Raw genomic sequence first — 23,260 nt, 5'->3', positions numbered from 1 at the left:
GAGTTGTAGGCAAAAAACATCTGGAGAGCTACCATTGGCCACCCTGGGCTACAGCATCTACCCTGCTTAGGGTTGCCAATCCCCAGGTGGGGGCAGGGGATCCCCTGGTTTGGAGACCCTCCCCCTGCTTCAGGGTCATCAGAAAGTGGGGGGAGGGGAGGGAAATGTCTGCTGGGAACTCTTATTATTCCCTATGGAGATTTATTCCCATAGAAAATCATGAAGAATTGATCTGCGGGTATCTGGGGCTCTGGGGGGGCTGTTTTTTGGGGTAGAGGCACCAAATTTTCAGCATAGCGTCTAGTGCCTCTCCCCAAAATACCCCCCAAGTTTCAAAAAGATTGGACCAGGGGGTCCGATTCTATGAGCCCAAAAAAGAAGGTGCCCCTATCCTTCATTATTTCCTATGGAAGGAAGGCATTGAAAAGGTGTGCTGTCCCTTTAAATGTGATGGCCAGAACTCCCTTTGGAGTTCAATTATGCTTGTCACAGTCTTGATCTTGGCTCCACCCCTAATGTCTCCTGGCTCCACCCCCAAAGTCCCCAGATATTTCTTGAATTGGACTTGGCAACCCTAACGCTGCTGCCTTTTTGGCTTACATGTTATACTATGGGCAGGCCTTGATTGAACTCCGCTGGACTGTCTTTTCAGTTACCTGGGCAGGAAACAAGTGAACTCTGAGGATGAGGAGCCCGTGGAGGACGTGCGGAATCTCGTGGTGGCAGAGTATTCCTACTGGACTTTGGCCTATGTCATCTCGCGGAGGGGGGCTCAGAAACTGATCGATGCTCAGCCGCTTTCCAAAATCCTACCGGTGGATGAATTTCTGCCCATCATGTATGACAAGCATCCCAAGTAAGAGGGCACCCTGGGGGGGCTTGGAAATAGGGTTGCCAATCCCCAGGTGGGGGCAGGGGATCCCCCGATTTGGAGGCCATCCCCCCGCATCAGGGTCGTCAGAAAGTGGGGGGAGGGGAGGGAAATGTCTTCTGGAGACTCTGTTATTCCCTATGGCGATTTATTCCCATAGAAAATCATGGAGAATTGATCTGCGGGTATCTGAGGCTCTGGGGGGGCTGTTTTTTTGGGGTAGAGGCACCAAATTTTCAGTATAGTACCTAGTGCCTCTCCCCAAAATACCCCCCCCCAAGTTTCAAAAAGACTGAACCAGCGGGTCCAATTCTATGAGCCCCAAAAGAAGGTGCCCCTATCCTTCATCATTTCCTATGGAAGGAAGGAGTTGAAAAGGTGTGCCGTCCCTTTAAATGTGATGGCCAGAACTCCCTTTGGAGTTCAGTTGTGCTTGTCACAGCCTTGATCTTGGCTCCACCCCCAAAGTCTCCTGGCTCTACCCCCAAAGTCCCCAGATATTTCTTGAATTGGACTTGGCAACCCTACTTGGAAATCACACTTTGAAAAGGCGATGCTGTGCAGAATTGTTAAAATATTTTTCTTAAAGTAAACATTGGTCATTGGCAGGGGAAGAAAAGAGAAGACCTGTAATATTTGCAATATAAAACTGGCAGTCGTAGTAAAATGTATTGCATGAAGCCATTGGCCATTACAATTACAGCAACTTACAAGCTAAAAGCAATCAAAGACTCTAAAATTAACACATTCAAATTTAGATTATTTACAATCTTAATTACATACAGAGTTCTTATAATTCCATAGTCAGGCTCCAGTTGTCCAGTTAACATCATTTTACTGTCTACATGAGTACTGCCTTTGCCCTTATTTTGCTAGCAGCCAGAGCAAAAGGTGCTACCTTATAAGAGACCATAGAGTCAATACAAAACTGGAGTCTTTGGAGTTCTGGGAGAATACAGAATGATTTCTTACACCATTCTGTTTTGCTTCAGAACCCAGTAGAATTGACCAACTTAATGTATTTCTTGCATTTTCCTTACATTTAATGCAGAAGAATTTGGGAAGTTTCAGCTATTCAGGTCTCCATTTGGGAGGGAAGCCATCTCATAGAAAAATGCTGTTGGTTTTTACTTCCAAGTTTGCAAGATGCGGGCAGCAACAGTGGGAAGAAGGGCATTATTTCCTATAAAGGACGAGGATGCTGCACTAGTAGGACAAAATTTTGGGAAACCTAGTTACCTGGGGGCCCATGGAACTCATATGATTCTCTTCCAGATGACGATTTGGTTGAGTGTAGGTAGTGTCCGAAGGAGACCTTTGGCCAGGGGTTCATGGAAGCTGTCGCAGCCCCAAGGATTCACTGGTCACTAAACTAGAACAGTTCTGGTAAAGGGAAGAGATGGATCTGACAGAAGATGTTTAAACACTGCAACAGCCAGGGCTTTTTTTTTAAGCAGGAACACAGTTCCGGCTGGCTTGGTGTCGGGTGTGTGTGTGGCCTAATATGCAAATGAGTTCCTGCTGGGCTTTTTCTTCTAAAAAAGCCCTGGCAACAATATTTGGTATAGATATATCCAGTTATGGGCGGCAGAATTCATTGCATTGCTTAGAATCCTAGGATTTAAAAGCATGTGGCTCCTAGCAATATTCCCTCTAAGCTATGGAGTCGTGTGAGCAAAAATTCTACTTTGTGAGCGATTGGCGTTAAAGTTGTGAGCTACTGCAGAAATTAGTTTGCTCTGGGGCCGTTTTTCCTGAGCTAAGAGAAAAAAGTGTGAGCTTAAGGCTAGAAAACTGTGAGCTAGCTCACACTAACAGCTTAGAGGGAACACTGGTGGCTAGTCCTTATTGCAGTTGCGGGGGGGTGGGGGGATATGGAATGTTAGGGCAGACTCAAAAAACCGAAGGGGATTTTGATGGTTCTGGAAATAGTCTCCGTAATTCCCTGCTGTTGAATTGGGCCGACGCCTGGTGATTCTTTTATCCTCCTGATTCTGCAGCCCCATCAAACGTGCTTATCTTTTACCCCAGACAGCATCCGCCCTCTGTGATTTGGAGCAAAGTTTGGTGGCGGCGAAGTGTTGGAACAATGCCTTATCGTTCCAGCCTTATAAAATTCTTTCAGTGCTAACGTTCAGAGGAGGTGTGCGGGATCTGTTTCTATAAGTTTTGCCTTGTAAGCGAACCAAATGAACAAACGCGAGTCCTTTCCCTCCCGCCCCCACCCCCTTCACTGGATAACCGCCTCTTAAGGGAAAACAGCTGTTGGAATGAGCTCATTCTTTCCTCTCCCTCCCAGCTGCAGACTGTGGAAAAGAACCATCAGCAAGTCCCTGGGAGGTGCAGCAGCAGATGACAGAGGGTGGGAGAGAGGAGGGGGGGGGGGGGGTGACCATCAGCTCCAAAGAGCAGGGCAGCTTGTTTAGTTACTCGCTGGAAAGATCACATGAGCCGGGGAGCTGTAGCCAAGCTTGACTGATTTAAGAGCAGTGTGATTTGCCTGGATAAGCCCTGCTGAATCATATCAGAGGTCTGTCTAGCCCCGTGTCTTGTTTCCAATAGCGGCTAGCCTCTGGCAGACTCACCAACAAAACTCGAGGACCTTCCTCTGCCCTTTGCTACTGGTACCGAAAGGTGTACTGCCTCTGATTGTGGAGGCTCAGCTAGGGTTGCTGGTCCCCAGGTGGGGGCAGGGGACCCCTGGTTTGGAGGCCCTCCCCCCACTTCTGTGTTATCAGAAATGGACATGTCTGCTGGACACTCCATTATTCCCTATGGAGACTGATTCCCATAGGGTATAATGGAGAATTGATCTATAGGTATCTGGGGCTCTGGGAAGTGCTGGTTGTTTTTTTTTTTGAGGTAGAGGCACCAAATTTGCAGCCTAGCATCTGGTGCCTCTCCTCAAAACACCTTCCAAGTTTCAAAAAGATTGGACTGGGGGGTCCAATCCTATGAACTCCAAAAGAAGGTGTCCCTATCCTTCATTATTTCCAAGTGGAGGGAAGGCATTTAAAAGGCGTGCAGTTCCTTTAAACATGATGGCCAGAACTCCCTTGTCACACCCTTGCTCCTGGCTCCACCCCCAAAGTCCCCAGATATTTCTTGAGTTGGCCCTGACAACCCTAAGGCTCATGCCATTTCTGCACATGTTATTTGCCTCTTGTTCAATATTGCTGGGAAGTGGGGTTTTGTCCTGTTTCCTCACAGAATTTGTGCCCTCCTAAGGATTCCCTAGCTTTCCTCTGATTTTTTACAAACCTGCTTTGTTCCCGAGATTTTGGGAAAGATCAGGGCAAATCCCTGGATGGCTGCATTGTGGGAGGGGAAGTTCACATTTTCCCAGTCCCACCTGGATGGCAGCCATTTCCCTGCCCCTGCAGTTATCATCCTCCTTCACCACAGGGGGAGGGGCTTTTGAGTTTTGTTTTCATTGGCAGTTGAATGTTGTTATAACAACACAATGCGGAAGCAAGTGGGGAACTACCCTGTGTCTAAAACAGCCATATTCAGATCCAGCAAACTCTTACCTGTTACAAGCTGCAAGCATAGACAGCTTCAAGAGGGGATTGGATCAACATATGGAGCAGAGGTCCATCAGTGGCTATTAGCCGCAGGATATTGTTGGAACTCTCTGTCTGGGGCAAGTGATGCTCTGTATTCTTGGTGCTTGGGAGGGGCAACAGTGGGAGGGCTTCTAGTGTCCTGGCCCCACTGATGGACCTCCTGATGGCGCCTGTTTTTTTTGGCCGCTGTGTGACACAGAGTGTTGGAGTGGATTGGCCACTGACCTGATCCAACATGGCTTCTCTTATGTTCTTATGTCTGGGGCAGTGATGCTCTGTATTCTTGGTGCTTGGGGGGGCACAGTGGGAGGGCTTCTAGTGTCCTGGCCCCACTGATGGACCTCCTGATGACACCTGGTTTTTTGGCCACTGTATGACACAGAGTGTTGGAGTGGATGGGCCATTGGCCTGATCCAACATGGCTTCTCTTATGTTCTGATGACTCCCAACCCATACTCCCAGGAGCAGGATTTTTTTTTTTTAGACCAGTGGGAGGAGGGAGGAAAGACCATTCTTCCACTGGAAAACATAGTCTGGATCCAACCTGTTATGTGTGAGAAAACCCGTGTCTTTGTTCAAGCCTGGTGGAGAAATGAGATGGCATCCTAATGCAACACCAGAAATCCTTTTGCACCAGAAATATTTTGACAGTTGTTTTGGTGCAACTGAAGCGTTGAGATCACTAGCAACAGTATGTCCTGGAACATTCCATCATCATCATCATCAAATTTTATTTATATCCCGCCCTCCTCGCCGAAGCAGGCTCAGGGCGGCTAACAACAGAGATTCAATACATACATTGTACAATATTTAACAATATTAAACTACAGTTGATTAAAATCTATTAAAATTCTAAAAACAATAAAATTAATATTAATATGTTGGTGCTATTATACAGATGGTGAGTTACTTAGCAGTTTTAGTCGGTGAAGGCCATTCGAAAAAGGATGGTCTTGCAGGCCCTGCGGAACTGTTCAAAGTCCCGCAGGGCCCGCATTTCTTCTGGAAGCTGATTCCATAGCTGTGGAGCCATAACAGAGAAAGCCCGAGTGCGGGTACTCTGGAGTTTTACCTCTTTTGGCCTGGGAATAGTCAGCAGGTTCTTCCCTGCTGACCTCAGTGCTCTCTGGGGTTCATACAGGGAGAGACGGTCCCTAAGGTAGGCAGGTCTTCGGCCATATAGGGCTTTAAAGGCAATAACCAGCACTTTGTAACGAATCCGGTATGTAACTGGCAGCCAGTGCAGTTCACGCAGCCCCGGCTGTATGTGCTCCCACTTTGGGAGCCCCAGCAACAGTCTGGCAGCTGCGTTTTGCACTAGCTGCAGCTTCTGGGTTCAGCACAGAGGCAGCCCCATGTAGAGGGCATCACAGTAATCTAATCTCGAGGTGACTGTTGCGTGGATCACTGTTGCCAGGTCCTGACACTGATGTTTTCTGAGTATTGCTAGCTGAAACGCCAGACTTTCGGTCTGTTCATTTTTCTCTGTCTGAACTAGTCCATTTGTCCCAGGTAGAGGGGCAGGAATGCATGGGCGATCATTGTAGTGATGCTTGCCCAAGAGACTTCAGTGCCTTGGGGGCCAGCTCTGTGTCTCCCATTTTGCTGTCCATCAGTCCCCCCCATCAGCTGTCTCTAGGCTTGCCAAGACCAATTCAAGAAATATCTGGGGACTTTGGGGGGGAGTGGAGCCTGGAGACTTTGGGAGTTGAGTTAGGAGACATTGGGGGTGAAGCCAGGAGCAAGGCTGTGACAAGCATAATTGAACTCCTAAGGGATTTCTGGCCATCACATTTAAAGGGACGGCACACCTTTTAAATGCCTTCCCTCCACTGGAAATAATGAAGGATAGGGGCACGATGACAACGACTGCAGATCTATACCCCGCCCTTCTCTCTGAATCAGAGACTCAGAGCGGCTTACAATCTCCTATATCTTCTCCCCCCACAACAGACACCCTGTGAGGTGGGAGAGTCTGAGAGGGCTCTCACAGCAGCTGCCCTTTCAAGGACAACTTCTGCCAGAGCGCTGGCTGACCCAAGGCCATTCCAGCAGTTGCAAGTGGAGGAGTGGGGAGTCAAACCCGCTTCTCCCAGATAAGAGTCCGCACACTTAACCGCTACACCACACTGGCTCTCAAACTGGCACCTTCTTTTGGGGCTCACAGAATTGGACCCTCTGGTCCGATCCTTTTGAAACTTGGAGGGTCGTTTGAGGAAAGACACCAGATGCTATGCTGAAAATTTGGTTCCTCTCTGCCTCAAAGAACAGCCCCCATAGAGCCCCAGATACCCAAAGATTGATTCTCCATTATTGTCAGAACTGGAAGAACTTCAATCGAGGCCCAAGACTCCGTTACAAAAGTATAGGCGTTTATTGAGAACTACAGTACTGAAGGCACAGAATAACACTGATAACGAAGTTAGCATTGGTTACATTTTTATGTGCTTGTGGCAACAACAATAAAACGATCTTTCACACGGCCAGAGACAACTGTCTGTTTCCCAGGGTCTGTTATCAGCAAGGGAGGATGGAGTCTTGCTGAGATGTCCTGGCCGGCCGGCTTCAAAGGGCACCTGCAGATGTTGGCCAGAGGCTATCTGCCACCCTTCAGTGATCACAGTTTGTTTGAAATGCATAGCGGTCTGCTTAGTGGCCTGGCTGAGAGCGCATTGAGTTAGTATCTGGTTACAATATGGAGTCAGTTAAGCTAACAGCATATAGGAAAGTTACAAGTCCTGACAATTATGCCCTTTGGGAATCAGTCTCCATAGGGAATAATGCAGTGCCCAGCTTTCTGATGACCTGGAAACAGGGAGAGGGCTTCCAAACTGGGGGATCCCCTGCCCCCACCTGGGGATTGTGCAATCCACAAAGAGAATCACGGCAATTAGAGGCGGAGAAATCCAAAGCACAAGGCTTTCCCTGAAAACCAGCCTCCGTACAACCCACAAACTCACCAAACAATTCAACAGATACAAAAGCATATATTAGTTCATGGTAGACCATGCAAGTAGTCCTTAGCAAAAGAGGGAACGTATTCACCAAGAATCAATCCAGTAGCAATTATAGCAATCGTTGCTCAGTTCATTCCAAGGAGTCCTGGTGAAATAGTTGATCAGTGTCTCTCAATCTATGCAGCCAGCAATCCAAAAGGTCGAAAAGAACAAGGTCGTACTGGAACCCTTGTTTCGCACAGGCTTCTTAGAGCTGCAAAAATCCTTTTTACAACATTTTCATACTCTGGGCAAAAAACGCCATTCCATTACAACATTTGAGTTTGTGGGTTGTACGGAGGCCGGTTTTCAGGGAAAGCCTTGTGCTTTGGATTTCTCTGCCCACCTGGGGAATGGCTGGCAACCCTAGCTGTCTCCTTTGGTTGCTCAAGAGGAATGTCCTCTTCATGACAGCGAAGAGGGTTAAAGGCAGAATTTCCCAGGTCCAGGGATTACCTTGCCTCATTGCTGGATTTCTTGACTTTGGCTGAACTGGTGCTCCGGGAGAGTAAGATGAAATCACCAGCTTCCACGGTGTCACATTTTTGGCTCCTGTTAAGGCAGAAGTGGCAAGAGACCTCAGCACGGGAATGTTTCGCCTTGCGGAGAGTTTTCCCATGAATTGTCTGGCCTTTGCTCAAGACTGCTGGGAAATGCGATTTGCAGGCCTCTGGCCTTCGGCTCAGCCAAAAGCCCTCGGCTGGCTGAGCTTGGAGACTTTTTTTCCATCTGAGCCAGGCTCTCGCTCGAAACCAGAACTTCACCTGGCCTTTTTTGGCTTGGGTTTGGCTGCTTGGAATCGCTTTAAAATGTTGCATCTCTGGCAGAGGCTGGATGCTTGCGCTGGTGGCGCGGAGGGTTTCTTTTCATTATCACCACCTGGCTTGTCTGCTTGTGGTTCTTTTTAAAATATAGCTGTGAAGCATATATTCTCGCATTCACTGTAGCCATAGAAAAAGGACAAAATCCATAAAAATGCCAACTGTCTGTCTATGCCTTTGCCATATTATGATCCAGCCTTCATCCAAGGATCTTGGAACAATATCTGTGGTTCTTTCCTCCTTTGTTTTAACATCAGCAACTACCTTGTGGGGTACTCGTGGACACTCCGTGAAATTGCTGAGCAGTCAGGTTAGAACAGGATAAAAGGAAGTCCTTCACCCAGAGGGTGATTAACACATGGAATTCACTGCCACAGGAGGTGGCGGCGGCTACAGGCATAGGCAGCTTCAAGAGAGGACTGGATAAACCTATGGAGCAGAGGTCCATCAGTGGCTATTAGCCACAGCGTATTGTTGGAACTGTCTGGGGTAGTGATGCTCTGTATTCTTGGTGCTTGGGGGGCAACAGTGGGAGGGCTTCTAGTGTCTTAGCCCCACTAATGGACCTCCTGATGGCATCTGATTTTGTTTTGTTTTTTGGCCCCTGTGTGATACAGAGTGTTGGACTGGATGTGCCATTGGCCTGATCCAACATGTTTTCTCTTATGTTCTTACTCAGACTGGAAGAGAGGCTGCCCCCAAACCACCCAGTGAGCGTTGTGGTTGCCTGACCGTTTTAATCTGGGTTACTCCAGTATGGTATTCTAACCATTATCATGAAACAACGTGACAAAGATGTTACATATATTCAAAACTGTACCATGATGCTGTATATACACTAATAAATTGTACTGTGTATAACAAAGTAGTGAGTCTCTCATTTTTACACAAGCAGTACAAAAACCTCAACTACACATTATCCAATAAGCTATATCCAATTATATGAAAACTTAACAGTCCACAAACTCTACAGCAGGGGTGTCCAAACATGCTTAATAAGAACCACGTAGAATAAACGTCAAATGTTTGAGGGCCGTGAGACATGAACATCAGATGTTTGAGAGCTGCAAGGCAGGCAGGCAAATAGATGAGGGGAGAGGGAGAGGTGGAAATAAAGCAACTTTAACTTTAAATGCATTCTCCAAGCTGCTGGCTGGCTTTGCTTAGAGAAGTGATTTAAAGAGAGAAATGCCTTCTCCAAGCCAGCCGATGGGGCATTGGGGGCTTTGAGAGCCACACAATATGTGTGAAAGAGCCACATGTGGCTCCTGAGCCACAGTTTGGCACCCCTCCTCTACAGACTGTGTACACACATTCTAAATAAACCACTGCTAGCATATAATAACTGAAGCACCCTATGGACTTTTCCCTATGCATACAATGGATGTTATACAGTTTTTGGAATGTTATACAGTTTTTGGAATTTTCCAAGCCGGAGGGGGGACTCAGTGTACTCATTGCAATGCCAACAGTGGCTTAGAATGTTTGTTACACAGTCTGTAGAATTTGTGGAGTGTAAGTGTTCATATAATGTATAGCTGAGGTTTTTGTACTGCTAGTGTAAAAATTGGAGACTCACTACTTTGTTATACACAGTGAGGGCTTTTTTGGGGCAGGAACACACAGGAATGCAGATCTGGCAGGCTTGATGTCAGGGGGTGTGGCCTAATATGCAAATTAGTCCCTGCTGGGCTTTTTCTACAAAAAACCCGGTGTGAAACACTGGTGACATCATAGGGTGTGGCCTAAGATACAAATGAGTTCCTGCTGGGCTTTTTCTACAAACAAAGCCCTGTACACAGGACAGTTTATCAGCATATATCAGCCGTGAATGATATAGTTTGAGTATATACATCTTTGTCAGTTGTTTCATACTTTTGAGATGTAAGCCTTACATGGTTTTGTTCTTCTTGCTACTCTAACCATTGTGCAACGCTGCCTTTCGGAACCAAGATCTATACCTAGCAATGATTAGACTGCATGTGACCATGATGGTCTTATTGCATTGTTTATCGTCTGTCTTTTGTTGTTGTTCTTTTTTTGGGGGGGGGTCTGTCTTGAACTTCAATGAAAAAGGCGGACTAAGTAAATTAATACCCATCTAGTAGATTTATTGATTTAGAAAATTTGCATGCTGCTTCAACAGAGGCCTGTTTGAGGCATCTCAAAAACAACAAAATCATAATAGCAATATTAAAAATGCTTTAAAATTAACGCATCTCAAAAATGAAACAAACCCAAATGGCCAGATACAGAACAAAACATTTAGCATCCTGAGCTGATATTCACAAAACATCCCTCAGGCTAGAAACAGACTGTAAAAACAGTTTGAAAGGAACGTATCCAAGAGAATCATTGTGTGGAGTCAGCCCTGAAGAGCTAAATAAGACGGTGTCCAACCCATTTCAGCATTTTTGCAGAAATATCTAGCTAGTATGCAAGAGCACAGTAGAAACTGACCAAGGAGGGCCACTATTTGAAGGATCTTCTTCCCAATAGGGAAGAGAGCCAGCATGGTATACTGATTCGCTCATGATCTGGATGACTTGAGGCTCATTAGGTGATTTTCGGACAGTGTCTGTCTTTCTTTGTGTCTTTGTCTCTGTCTGTCTGTCTGTCTGTCTCTCTCCATCCCTCCCCACCTACCTGCCATTTTGTGTAGTGGTTAAGAACATCAGACTCTAATCTGGAAGAACCAGGTTTGATTCCCCACTCCTTGACATGCAGCCAGCTGGGTGACCTTGGGCCAGTCACAGTTCTCTCAGAGCTGTTCTCTCAACAGCAGTTTCTGTCAGAGCTCTCTCAGCCCCACCTACCTGCTGTGTCTGCTGTGGGGAGGGGAAGGGAAAGGAGATTGTAAGCCGCTCAGAGACTCTGAGTGAAGAGTTGGGTATAAATCCTTTGTCTTCATCCTTGTGTTTGTATTCTCTTCCTCCTCCTCTCCAGTAGCCTAACCTACCTCCCAGAGTTGTTGTGGGGATAAAATGAGAAAGGAAGAACCACATGTGCCATTCTGATTTCGTTGGAGAAAAGGTGGTGTGAAAATGTACTAGATAGATAGACACTTAATGCTGAGTACAGAAACAACCAACCGTTAATTGTCACACAACAAAATTTAACATTATGTTTTTTCATGAATTATTGTAATTATGTTAGTTGAAGGCTCTATATACATGAAGGCAATTAACTTGCAGTTCTTCTCATTGTCTTTCATCCTGGAACACTAGGGTCCAGTTGATATTTTCAAAGCAAAAAAAAACTAAATATCACTTGCTGGACTGGGAATTTGAGGCATAAATAATCAGCGGCATGTTCAGATGTGAATCCAAATGAGGATGCAGTCTCTATGTGGTGTGTGAGTCTTGTTAAACAAGTTGCACTTTAATGTCTTGTTTATCGGTGACTGGAATTCGTCAGGAACCAGTCTGTCTTCCACTACAATGATATTGCCATTCTCCAGGATGTGATGAAAGGATTAAGGGGTTGATTTCTAAAGAGATTGGTGGTAGATCAGAAGTCAACCCTCAGGCCTGCATGTTCATATCTTTGGCTATTGTTAAACCTGTGATGAACGTCATTTCTTTTGCTCATGCTCAGAGGCACCACCGTCATCACATTTCGTGTGAATGGGCTTTTGCAGGGGTGGAATTCTAGCAGGAGCTCCTTTGCATATGAGGCCACGCATCCCTGATGTAGCCAATCCTCCTGGAGCTTACAAGGATCTTTTTTGTAAGCTCCTGGAGGATTGGCTACATCAGGGGTGTGTGACCTAATATGCAAAGGAGCTCCTGCTAGAATTCCACCCCTGGGCTTTTGCATTCAAAGTAACTCTGACTCAAGCCCCAAAATCTCCTTCCTGTTACAATAACTCGATTTCTGCTCCGTTAATCCTTTCCTCTCCCCTCTTTTTTTTCCCCCCAGTTGGGATTACAAAAAGTATTTCCCCACCCGGGACTTGCAGGTTTATTCTGTGGACCCTCTGCTGGCCTACCCCACTCACTACATGGGGGAGGAGAAGTGGCTGAGTGACACGGAGACCTCCACCATCTGGGACGACGACTCCCACAAGACTGAATGGAGTGGCTCGCAGAAGACGCTGAAAGATGCCCGCACCATCGGCAGCGGCATGACTGGCCACTCCTTCCGCTCGGCCTCCAGGGATGAGCTATAATATCTGCTGAGTAAGTGAGGCCCACAAGGCAGCTGTACGGCAGATGTGAATCCACTCTGGTGCTGGAAGTGTAGGCTGTTAGCTGCAGGAAAGCTCTCCCAAGTTCAGAGCTCTGTTGATGGATTTTTCAATGTGGTCGATATTTGTCTGACCCACTTTTTAAAAGCTGCTTTATGTGTTTACATGCAGAACATGGTGTGTGTGGGGGGGTGCACACACGCAGTGGAGAAGTTGTACTCAAAAGTTTTTGTGATTAGCGCTCTGTGAGTCCCGTGGCGCAGACTGGTAAGCTGCAAGTACTGCAGTCCAAGTTCTGTTCACAACCTGAGTTTGATCCCGGTGGAAGCTGGGTTCAGGTAGCCAGCTCAAGGTTGACTCAGCCTTCCATCCTTCTGAAGTTGGTAAAATGAGTACCCAGCTTGCTGGCAGTAAAGGGAAGATGACTGGGGAAGGCAATGGCAAGCCACCCCATAAAAAGTCTGCCAAGAAAACATCATGATGTGACGTCACCCCATGGGTTGGTAATGACTCGGTGCTTGCACAGAGGACTATCTTTACCTTTACAAATGTAACATAAAACAGGAATACCCAACTATAGATAAATGCATGCGGATAATGTAGAGTTCGGGCTTCCTTTGTGCAAAACTGCTAGCACAGAATAGCGCAGTAAATAGTGCATGGTATATTTTGAATGTGAGCGATTCAAGTTCATTTTTCGGTATGTCTGTACCTCACGTACAGTATGTCGCAGAAGTGAGTACACCCCCTCACATTTTGTAAATATTTAAGTATATCTTTTCATGTGACAACACTGAAGAAATGACACTTGGCTACAATGTAAAGTAGTGAGTCTACAGCTTGTATAACAGTGTAAATGTGCTGTCCCCTCGGCATTATGCAATACACAGCCCTTAATGTCTAAACTGCTGGCATTGGCCTCTGCACCTGCTTTGGGAGCTTTCTGGGGCCAGTTTGGTGTAGTGGTTAAGTGTGCAGACTCTTATCTGGGAAAACCGGGTTTGATTCCCCACTCCTCCACCTGCACCTGCTGGAATGGCCTTGGGTCAGCCATAGCTCTGGCAGAGGTTGTCCTTGAAAGGGCAGCTGCTGTGAGAGCCCTCTCCAGCCCCACCCACCTCACAGGGTGTTTGTTGTGGGGGAGGAAGGGAAAGGAGATTGTGAGCCGCTCTGAGACTCTTCGGAGTGGAGGGCGGGATATAAATCCAATATCATCATCATCATCATCTGTTTGACCCCTGTGGAAAAGAAGATGCTGAGTTAGATGGATCGGTCTGATTCGACAGGTTTTTCTAGGGTTTATATGCTTCATGTCAAGACCAAGCCATAGTCTTGCTGTCTGTTTTACTGCTATAACAGAAGAAACATTAGGGTGAAACTATTAACGCTATTCTAAAAAAGAATTTATCGCAGACTGTTTTCAAATGTTTCGGTTTATGAGCCACATGCAGACTATTAACCTTTTAAAAGTGCCTGCAAAAAGTGCTCCAAAAGTGCCTGTGTGCACTCTGGTTTATTCTAATGCACACCGTTTGGAAATAGAGGTTGTGTTAAAGTGCCTGTGTGCACTCTTGTATAGCTTATTGCAGACTGTGGAGAAACAGAGGCTATAGGGCAGGGATGTCAAACATGCGGCCCAGGCGAATCAGGCCCCTGGAGGGTTCCTATCAGGCCTCCGATCAACTGGCTGTCATCTGCTTCCTTCTCCCCCTCTCTTGCTCCCTTCCGCATCACAGCTTGCGTTGCCAGGCTTGCTTAGCCGCACAGCAGCTACAGAGCAAAACCTCTATTTCCTCCATTGGCTGAGGCGCCTCCCTTGTTCCTGTCAGTGGAAGGGGGGGGGAGCAGAGCTTGCTTTGCCAGGCTCTCTCAGTTGCGCAGCAGAGCTACTGAGCCAAGCCTCTCATCCTTCTATTGGCTGAGGCTCCTCCCCGTCCTGGTCCCCCGAGGAAGGAATGAAAGAGCCAGAACTTCCTTTCCTCAGTTCTTTAGATCCTATGGGAGAAATACAAAGAAAGTACCTTTAAGAGCAACGAATGCTAATGTTTTAAGCATGTTTTAGTTTAAGGGTTTAAAAAAAAAAAAATCTTTCATTGTGTTTGTCTGTGTCCTTTATAAAGTTTCTGTCTCTGCTACCTAATCTTAAATAGGAACACACATGGCCCAGTTCAGCACGGCACGGCCCAACACGGTCTCATTTATGTCAGATCCAGCCCTCATAACAAATGAGTTCGACACCCCGGCTATGGAGTTTTTATCATTACCCTGTTATTTGTTTCTTACAATAAATTCTTTGTTGGAAAAGTGTTAATAGTCTCACCCTGATGTTTCTTCTGTTATAGCTTAGCTTTAACGCAGGGAGTCCCCCTTTTTTTCTACCATCTGTTTTACCACTGACAGGAACCTGATCTAATAATAATAATAATAAATTTATTCTTATATCCCACCCTCCCCCGCCAAAGCGGGCTCTCTGGAGAGAGCCCAAGCCCTGAAAGCACTGACTTGGGAACATACAAAACGGAACCTGCTATTAGCTTGAACTTGATCAAGATCCTGATGCAAACACCTGAGGAACCCTGGCAGGTGACCTGAACATTTGGTCACCTGGCATGCTTTCTCCGCCAGTCCCCAGTTTTTCTGGCAGCCTCCTGCCCACAGCTGTTCTCGTGTCTCCAAGGCTAAACAGTCGGCGTTTGGCAGGATGGGAGACTCTCTGGAGGATATCTGTTCAGGCTCAGCTCTTGCCATGAGACTTCTCCAAAATGGGTCAGGGCAAGAAATTTTCAAGAAACCCCGCAGATTCCAGAGTGAGCAAGAAGAAGATGATGATATTGGATTTATATCCCGCCTTATACTCTAGCGGTCACAATCTCCTTTACCTCCCCCCCACCACACACACACAATAGACACCCTGCGAGGTAGGCGAGGCTGAGAGAGCTCTTACAGCAGCTGCCCTTTCAAGGAACTAATAATACAATAGCACAGGTACCTGTGTATCAAGCACAATATATCCTTCAAAACCTCACCGGTTGAATTATCACTCAAACAAACATTTAGTGCACGGTTTATAATAAGTCCATGCAGCAAAATAATAGAGCGAACACCCACACAACGCGTCATGGTGCACAACTTCTCACAGAGAGAAGAGATTTCCTACGGTTTCGTTGGTTTTACCCTTCGTCAGTCTTCTCTCAGTGCTGTTTTAACTGGAGCCACAGTACAAAGAATGCAGTCACGGATCAACGCGTACATGCTCAAGTCTCTGCTACCGGCTCTCCTTTTCAAGGACAGCTCTGCGAGAGCTCTGGCTGACCCAAGGCCATTCCAGCAGCTGCAAGTGGAGGAGGGGGGAATCAAACCCGGTTCTCCCAGATAAGAGCCCGCACGCTTCACCACTACACCAACCTGGCTCTCAATCAAGGTAACCCATGTCATCTGCAGCTGGAGAGCTGAGCCAGGAAAGCTTGTCTCCTGTTCACCACCTGGCATGCTCAGCATGCTTTTGGGGGAGTTTTCTTTTTTTAAAAAAAGCTTTTGTTGACGGGGGAGGCTGGTGCTCCAGCCGGAGGAGGAGAAGTGAGAGGCTTCATGGCCTGGAGGCCCTCAGTGTTCCAGTAATAAAACCGGGGTGTAATAAGAACCAGGCGAAGCAGCACAAAGCCATGGCAGCGAAGGCGGCTGTCAGTTTTACAGGCTTCCTGAGAGGAAGCCTCTTCCATGTAGGAAATCGCACAGATCTCATCCCACTTCTAAAAAAATATAACAGAAAGCAAACTAAGAAAACCAATTTTCAATCAAATCAATGCATTTTCAGTCAACTTATTTTTTTAATTATTTGTTTAACTATTGTTTTATTTATCAGATTTATATCCTGCCCTCTCCTGACAGGCTCAGGGCGGCAAACAACAGTTTAAAAACATTAGCAATTTACAAGCATATTAAAATTAGAGATATAAAAACATTTCCATACATATTAAAAATCCAAGATGGCAAGCTTCTGATTTCCATTATATTAATGTCAGGTATCCCAGGTCTCTTGATATTTTAAATAAATGAGAACATTGTTAACCGCTTCAGTAACTTGAGTAGCCAGTTTGGTGTAGTGGTTAAGTGCGCGGACTCCTCTCGGGGAGAACCCGGTTTAATTCCCCACTCCTTCACTTGCATCCGCTGGAATGGCCTTGAGTCAGCCATAGCCTCTTTTCCATTTCGGAAAAGAAGAAATGGAAAAGAGGCTTAGTACTCGCGGAGATGTTGTTCATTTTCTCCCACCTGGGGATTGGCAACCCTGACTGGAAACCATACTGTTGTACATTTTTCTTGATAATTTTGCAAGTTTGGCATGAGATGATAGCAATGGACAAAACCAGCGGTCCCCGACCTTTTTGGCACCAGGGACCAGTTTTTTGGAAGACAGTTTTTCCACGGACCGGGTTTGGGGGGGGGGGGGGGGGATGATGGTTTCAGGATGCTACAACTGTGCACTTTATTTTGGTGTAGTTAAGTGTGCCGACTCTTATATAGGCGAACCGGGTTTGATTTCTCACTCCTCCACTTGCAGCTGCTGGAATGGCCTTGGGTCAGCCAGAGCTCTCGTAGGAGTTGTCCTTGAAAGGGCAGCTGCTGTGAGAGCCCTCTCAGCCCCACCCTCCTCACAGGGTGTATGTTGTGGGGGGCGGGGGGGAAGTGAAGGAGACTGTGACTGCTCTGAGACTCTGATGCTGTGATCACACACACTAAATAGTGCATCTTTAATCCACTTTCAGTGCACTTTCCGACTGGATTTTGCCAGTTCACACAGTAAAATGCAGTTGATAAGTGCATTGGAAGTGGATTGAAGGTGCATTATTTGTCAGTTGTCAGATTTGTCTTCCCAAATGACATTTATGTCTCTCTTCTGTTCCAGAGTCATCCCTCTGTTCCACAGATGTGAAGGAGGCAAAAATTTGGGCTTGATCTCCTCCCTTCCCTCCCCCAACTCCCCTTGAGGAAAACTGTGCCTGCTTGGTGTGGAGGAACAAGAAAGGTACTGTTTTGAAAACCGACGTCAGAGATCCGTTTGTGCATTCCCAGCACTTCTGGAATCTCCCTCTCTGGGCTTCCGTGCTACATTTGGGCCCAGCAATATATGCTTTCTCCTTTAGCGTCTCCTAGAACTACAGCTTCCTTCACAAGGAGGTCGGATGTTTCTGGTTGGACCCAACCTCGGACCCTTTTAGGTGACATTTTTCCTGTGTGGAACCTGAGACTTCTGCTTTACTGCAGCCTGCCTGGATGTGGGTTCTTTTGTACAGGGGTTTATTCTTGAAACAGACCGTTTGGATGTCTTAAACCCCTAGTTTGGATGGATTATTTGAACAGCCTCTTAGCTGTGCGAGGGGGGTGTCTTTCTGTTTATGTTTCCATGGAAGCCAAGAAGAGGAAGAGACAGTGCCTTCTTAATAAGCCAGCTGGGAGTATTCAGGAATCACCTCTGTGTCCCAGAAACGGTGGTTGCAAACAAATTCCTCCAAGCCAATGGAGCAAAAATAAGACTTCCCGTGAACCATTTTCACCTCACGTTCTGCCTGGTCCTAGCGTAGAGTCGCCATGCTAGGCCTTGGTTATATTTTAATCGAACTGAACCGAGAAAAATTAAATTGCAGATTAAACGCAAGCTCTTATTCACTTTCCCAGAAGGATGTGTTTACTGCAGGCTGTGTTCTCCTCACTAACATTGCGGTTGCCAGCTAGAGGACTTGGTGTCCCTGGAATTGCCACCAACGTGACGTTGCACTGCATTCTTCATGTAGGGAAAAGCATGCAGAGCTGAGTTGCTGCTCGTGACACAGCTGCCAAAGGCGCAGGAACTGTCATGGGGCAGGGGGGGAAGCAACTCTGCATTTTGGGTGCAAATACTTCGGGGGGGGGGGGGCGGGAATCTCCTGAACCTGGGGCCATGGTAGGCTTTGAGGGTCAGGAACTTAGCACTTTAGTTGTGACCAGACAATTTCCAGTGGTGCAATCTCAATAAAGTCAATGAGTAGTCTTCGATTGTTAATCCGTTTCTGCATTTCTTTCAATTGTCTTGTGCTTCTTTAAATATTTTGTTTGTTTAGCAAAGGGATGGAGGGATAAGATTTGTATAATAGGACAGGGAGCTGTAGGTTTGCTACGGGGAGAATCCGCCCTTGGTTTGGTGTAGTGGTTAAGTGTGCAGACTCTTACCTGGGAGAACTGGGTTTGATTCCACTCCTCCACTTGCAGCTGCTGGAATGGCCTTGGGTCAGCCATAGCTCTCGCAGAGCTGTCCTTGAAAGGGCAGCTTCTGCGAGAGCTCTCTCAGCCCCACCTTCCTCACAGGGTGTCTGTTGTGGGGGAAGGAGATAAAGGAGATTGTAAGCCGCTCTGAGACTCTTATTCAGAGAGAAGAGTGGGGTATAAATCTACAGTCGTCTTCTTCACTCAAGTCCCACTTTCCCAGAGAGCTGGTTTCTTGTTTATAGGCTGTCACAGGACCTCCTTGGGAAATGCTTAGGCAGCTGAAATGGTATATCTAGGAGCAGGGGTCATTTTGTAGAAAAAGAGATGCCAGAGCTCATTAGCTCCTTTGCATATGCCACACTCCCCTGACATTCACCAGAAGGTGCACTGAATTATATCAGCTCGGCATCTGCCGTAAAATGCTTCTTGAATTATAATTGTCAGAATCAAACCTTACTCCCATCACGCTTTTAAAATTACTTTCTTCCACGCGGCCACAGTGGCCATGATGAAGATTTCCATCTGTCTGCTTTAGATGTTTTGGTTATTTTCCTGTTTTTTGTGGGGAAAAGATTAGAAAGTTTGTCAAATCGTAGAGTTCGGCAAAATTCTCACAGGGGTTTTGAACAATGGAGCCCAGAAGCGAGTATTTGGGGGGTGGGGTTAAGAAAGAGCACAGTAAATTTTAGAGGTCCCCAAAATGAGGCCTGGATGTGTCTGTCTCCGAGAGCCTGAGGCAGAGGACTTTCTCCAAGTGCGCTGCTGCTGAATTAACTTGGCGCTACCAGGGATTACGAGAAGACAAGAATCTCTGGGGAAAGACAACAACACTTGGAAAGTTTCAAAGCAGGAAAAGAGGAAGACCCAGCATGAGATGGATTGACTCTACAAAGGCAGCTACACCCCTCAGTTTGCAAGACCTGAGCAAGGCTGTTAATGAAGAGGATGTTTTGGAGGTAATTAATCAACTTGACAGCATTCACACACACACACACACACGGGTTGCCCTCCGCCACTGCAGTGGGGGATCTTCTCTCGGCGCAATGACATCACCCAGAAGTGCCATCATTGTGCTGGGCATGTCACGCCAGGCATGCTCTAGGATTCGTGGTAAAACTATGGTACCATAGAGTTTTACCGTGAATCCTAGAGTGTCCCCAGTGCGATGCTCTAGGATTTGCAGTAAAAATTCTATGGTACCATAGAGTTTCACCATGAATCCTAGAGTGTCCCTGGCACAACAAGCCCAGTGTGATGACGTCACCTCCGGGTGTTGTCATTTTGCAGGGCACGTTGCACGACGCTGGGGCTCTTGGGGAGCAGGGATTCCCCCCAGCAGCCTGCTCCCTACCAGCAGTTGGGGCCCCCTAAACCAGGGAATCCCCACCCCCAGTGGGAGCTTGGTAGCCCTAACACACACATGAGACTGAACCTGGATCCTGCAAAGGCTGTTTGGAACTAGGGTGGTATAGAATCATAGAGTTGGAAGGGACCTCCAGGGTCATCTAGTCCAACCCCCCTGCACAATGCAGGAAACTCACAGACACCTCCCCCTAAATTCACAGGATCTTCATCGCTGACAGATGTCCATCTAGCCTCTGTTTCAAAACCTCCAAAGAAGGAGAGCCCACCACCTCCCTAGGAGAAAGCCTGTTCCACTGAGGAACCGCTCTAACGGTCAGGAAGTTCTTCCTAATGTTGATTGGAAACTCTTTTGATTTAATTTCAACCCATTGGTTCTGGTCCTACCTTCCGGGGCCACAGAAAACAATTCCATACCGTCCTCCATATGACAGCCCTTCAAATACTTGAAGATGATCAGATCACCTCTCGGCTGTCTCCTCTCCAGGCTAAACATCCCCAGCTCCTTTAACCTTTCCCCATAGGACTTGGTCTCCAGACCCCTCACCATCTTCATCGCCCTCCTCTGGACTCGTTCTAGCTCGTCTATATCCTTCTTAAAATGTGGTGCCCAAAACTGAACACAGTACTCCAGGTGAGGTCTTACCAGAGCAGAGTAAAGCGATACCATCACTTCGTATGATCTGGACACTAAACTTCTGTTGATACAGCCCCAAACTGCATTTGCCTTTTTAGCCACATGGGCATGGGTATGGGCATGGCCCATTTTAGCAGGAGCTGTCTTGACTCCTCAAAATCTGCAAACTTGCTCTCTTAAAATGAAATCTCAGCTTTGGCAGTTGTGGGTCTGTATGTCTCACTCACTCCCCAGTTTGGGTCTACATAACGGTTCCTCATCCTCTTGGAGAGGAGTGACAAGAGGAGTGCCTCAAGGATCTGTCCTGGGACCTGTTTTGTTGAATACCTTTATAAATGATTTGGATGAAAAACTAGAAGGAATGCTTATCAAATCTGCAGATGATACTAAATTGGGAGGGGGAGCAAATACAGTAGAAGACAGAGACAGGATACAGGATGATCTTAACAGGCTGGAAAACTGGGCTAAAACAAATCAAATGCATTTAAACAGGGATAAATGTAAAGTTCTGCATTTAGGTAGGAAAAATCTAATACATCATTAAAGGATGGGGGGAGACTTGTCTTGGCAGTAGTATGCGTGAAAAGGATCTAGGAGTCTTAGTGGACCATGTAGTGAACATGAGTCAGCACTGTGATGCGGTAGCTAAAAAGGCCAATGCAATTTTGGGCTGTATCAACAGAAGTGTAGTGTCCAGATCATACGAAGTGATGGCATTGCTTTACTCTGCTCTGGTTAGTATTGTGCTCTAGAGTATTGTGTTCAGTTCAATTTAAGAATGACATAGACAAGCTGGAACATGTCCAGAGGAGAACAATGAAGATGATGAGGGGTCTAGAGATCAAGTCCTACAAGGAAAGAAGAAGATGATATTGGATTTATATCCCGCCCTCCACTCCGAAGAGTCTCAGAATGGCTCACAATCTCCTTTATCTTCCTCCCTCACAACAGACACCCTGTGAGGTAGATAAAGATATTGGATTTATATCCCGCCCTCCACTCCGAAGAGTTTTAGAGCGGCTCACAATCTCTTTTCCCTTCCTCCCCCACAACAGACACCCTGTGAGGTGGGTGGGGCTGGAGAGGGCTCTCACAGCAGCTGCCCTTTCAAGGACAACCTCTGCCAGAGCTATGGCTGACCCAAGGCCATGCTAGCAGGTGCAAGTGGAGGAGTGGGGAATCAAACCCGGTTCTCCCAGATAAGAGTCCGCACACTTAACCACTACACCAAACTGGCTCTGAAGGAGCTGGGTATGAGTAGCCTGGAGAGGAAATGACTGAGAGGTGATATGATCACCATCTTCAAGTTCTTGAAGAGGATGGTGTGAGTTGTTTTCTATGGCCCCAGAAGGTTGGACAAGAACCAGTGGACTGAAATTAAATCAGAAGTGTTTTCAACTAAACATTAGGAAGAACTTCCTGACAGAGCAGTTCTTCAGTGAAATGGGCTTCCTTGGGAGGTGGTGGGCTCTCCTCCTTTGGAGGTTTTTAAACATAGGCTAGATGGCCATCTCTGGCAGCAATGCTGATCTTGTGAACTTCGGGTTTGGTATTTGTGCATTGTGTAGGGGGGTTAGCCTAGATGACCTTGGAGGTCCCTTCCAACTCTATGATTCTACGATCATATTGTTAAGCCTTTGCAAAAAAAAATTGTTTTTAAAAGCTACTTTAAAGCCACAGAAGTTTTTAAAGAACCCAACATGTGACCTCATCTTCCTGGTAAAAGCCTACTGGAAGGGCTGATACCTCTGTTAGCTGGGATCCTTTTAACAGGAGATACCAGGGTGGGTTGAAACTGGGACTTTCCACCACTGAGCCAATAGCCCCTTCAGGGATGATTATTTACTGACTGATTAAACTTAGCTTGTGCGAGGGAAACCAAAAACACGTGCGAGAAGTAAGAGTCTCAAATCCGGACCCTTATCGATTTCGCACTAGGCTAGTTCCGGGTGGACACGGTCGGCTTGCTCACTAGGCAAACTAGGTGCTTGCCTAGGGCGCTGGGAGGGTGGGGTTGCCGAATTGGGCTCCCCCCCCAGTGCCCCTGGCAAGTGCCTAGTTTGCTTCCGTCCTTTGCCTGCTGACTGGCACGCCAGCCGCTGCCACCCGTCCCCTCCTTTCATTTGACTAGAATGCTTTTCTATACAACAGCAGTAACTTCCTTCCTTCCTTCCTTCCTTCCTTCCTTCCTTCCTTCCTTCCTTCCTTCCTTCCTTCCTTCCTTCCTTCCTTCCTTCCTTCCTTCCTTCCTTCCTTTTGTTTCATTTATTTTTGAAACAACCTTTATTTTAAATATACAGCAAACAAATATGATAATCCATTAAAACAATGACAAATACATATGTGTGACAGAGAAGATAAAAGTAAGGAATGACATGTATTAGAAAAATAGCAAGTCCCGATAATAAGCCTTATTAAGAGCCACATTTTGCTGAGTCAAATATGAAACTACTGGAAATAGGGTTGCCAAGTCCAATTCGAGAAATATCTGGGGACTTTGGGGGAGGAGCCAGGAGACATTGGGGTGGAGCAAGCAGCAAGGTTGTGACAAGCATAATTGAACTCCAAAGGGAGT

General features: G+C 46.7%; 1 protein-coding gene across 1 annotated transcript in view; it reads left to right on the top strand.

Moving 5' to 3' along the window:
• Positions 1-17,390, top strand: part of CERCAM (cerebral endothelial cell adhesion molecule) — a 41,889-nt gene extending 24,499 nt beyond the window's left edge. The window contains exons 11-13 of the mRNA XM_060251369.1: positions 653-856; positions 12,176-12,435; positions 17,350-17,390. Of these exons, the coding sequence (XP_060107352.1) occupies positions 653-856; positions 12,176-12,425 (454 nt within the window). The 3' untranslated portion in view covers positions 12,426-12,435; positions 17,350-17,390. The remainder of the gene's footprint in view (positions 1-652; positions 857-12,175; positions 12,436-17,349) is intronic.
• Positions 17,391-23,260: the final 5,870 nt, after the last annotated feature.

This window comes from Heteronotia binoei, chromosome 12 (genome assembly GCF_032191835.1).
Source record: "Heteronotia binoei isolate CCM8104 ecotype False Entrance Well chromosome 12, APGP_CSIRO_Hbin_v1, whole genome shotgun sequence".
Classification (NCBI taxonomy): domain Eukaryota; kingdom Metazoa; phylum Chordata; class Lepidosauria; order Squamata; family Gekkonidae; genus Heteronotia; species Heteronotia binoei.
The sequence above is the reverse complement of the archived record's forward strand: the minus strand, read 5'-3'. Positions and strand labels throughout refer to the sequence as shown.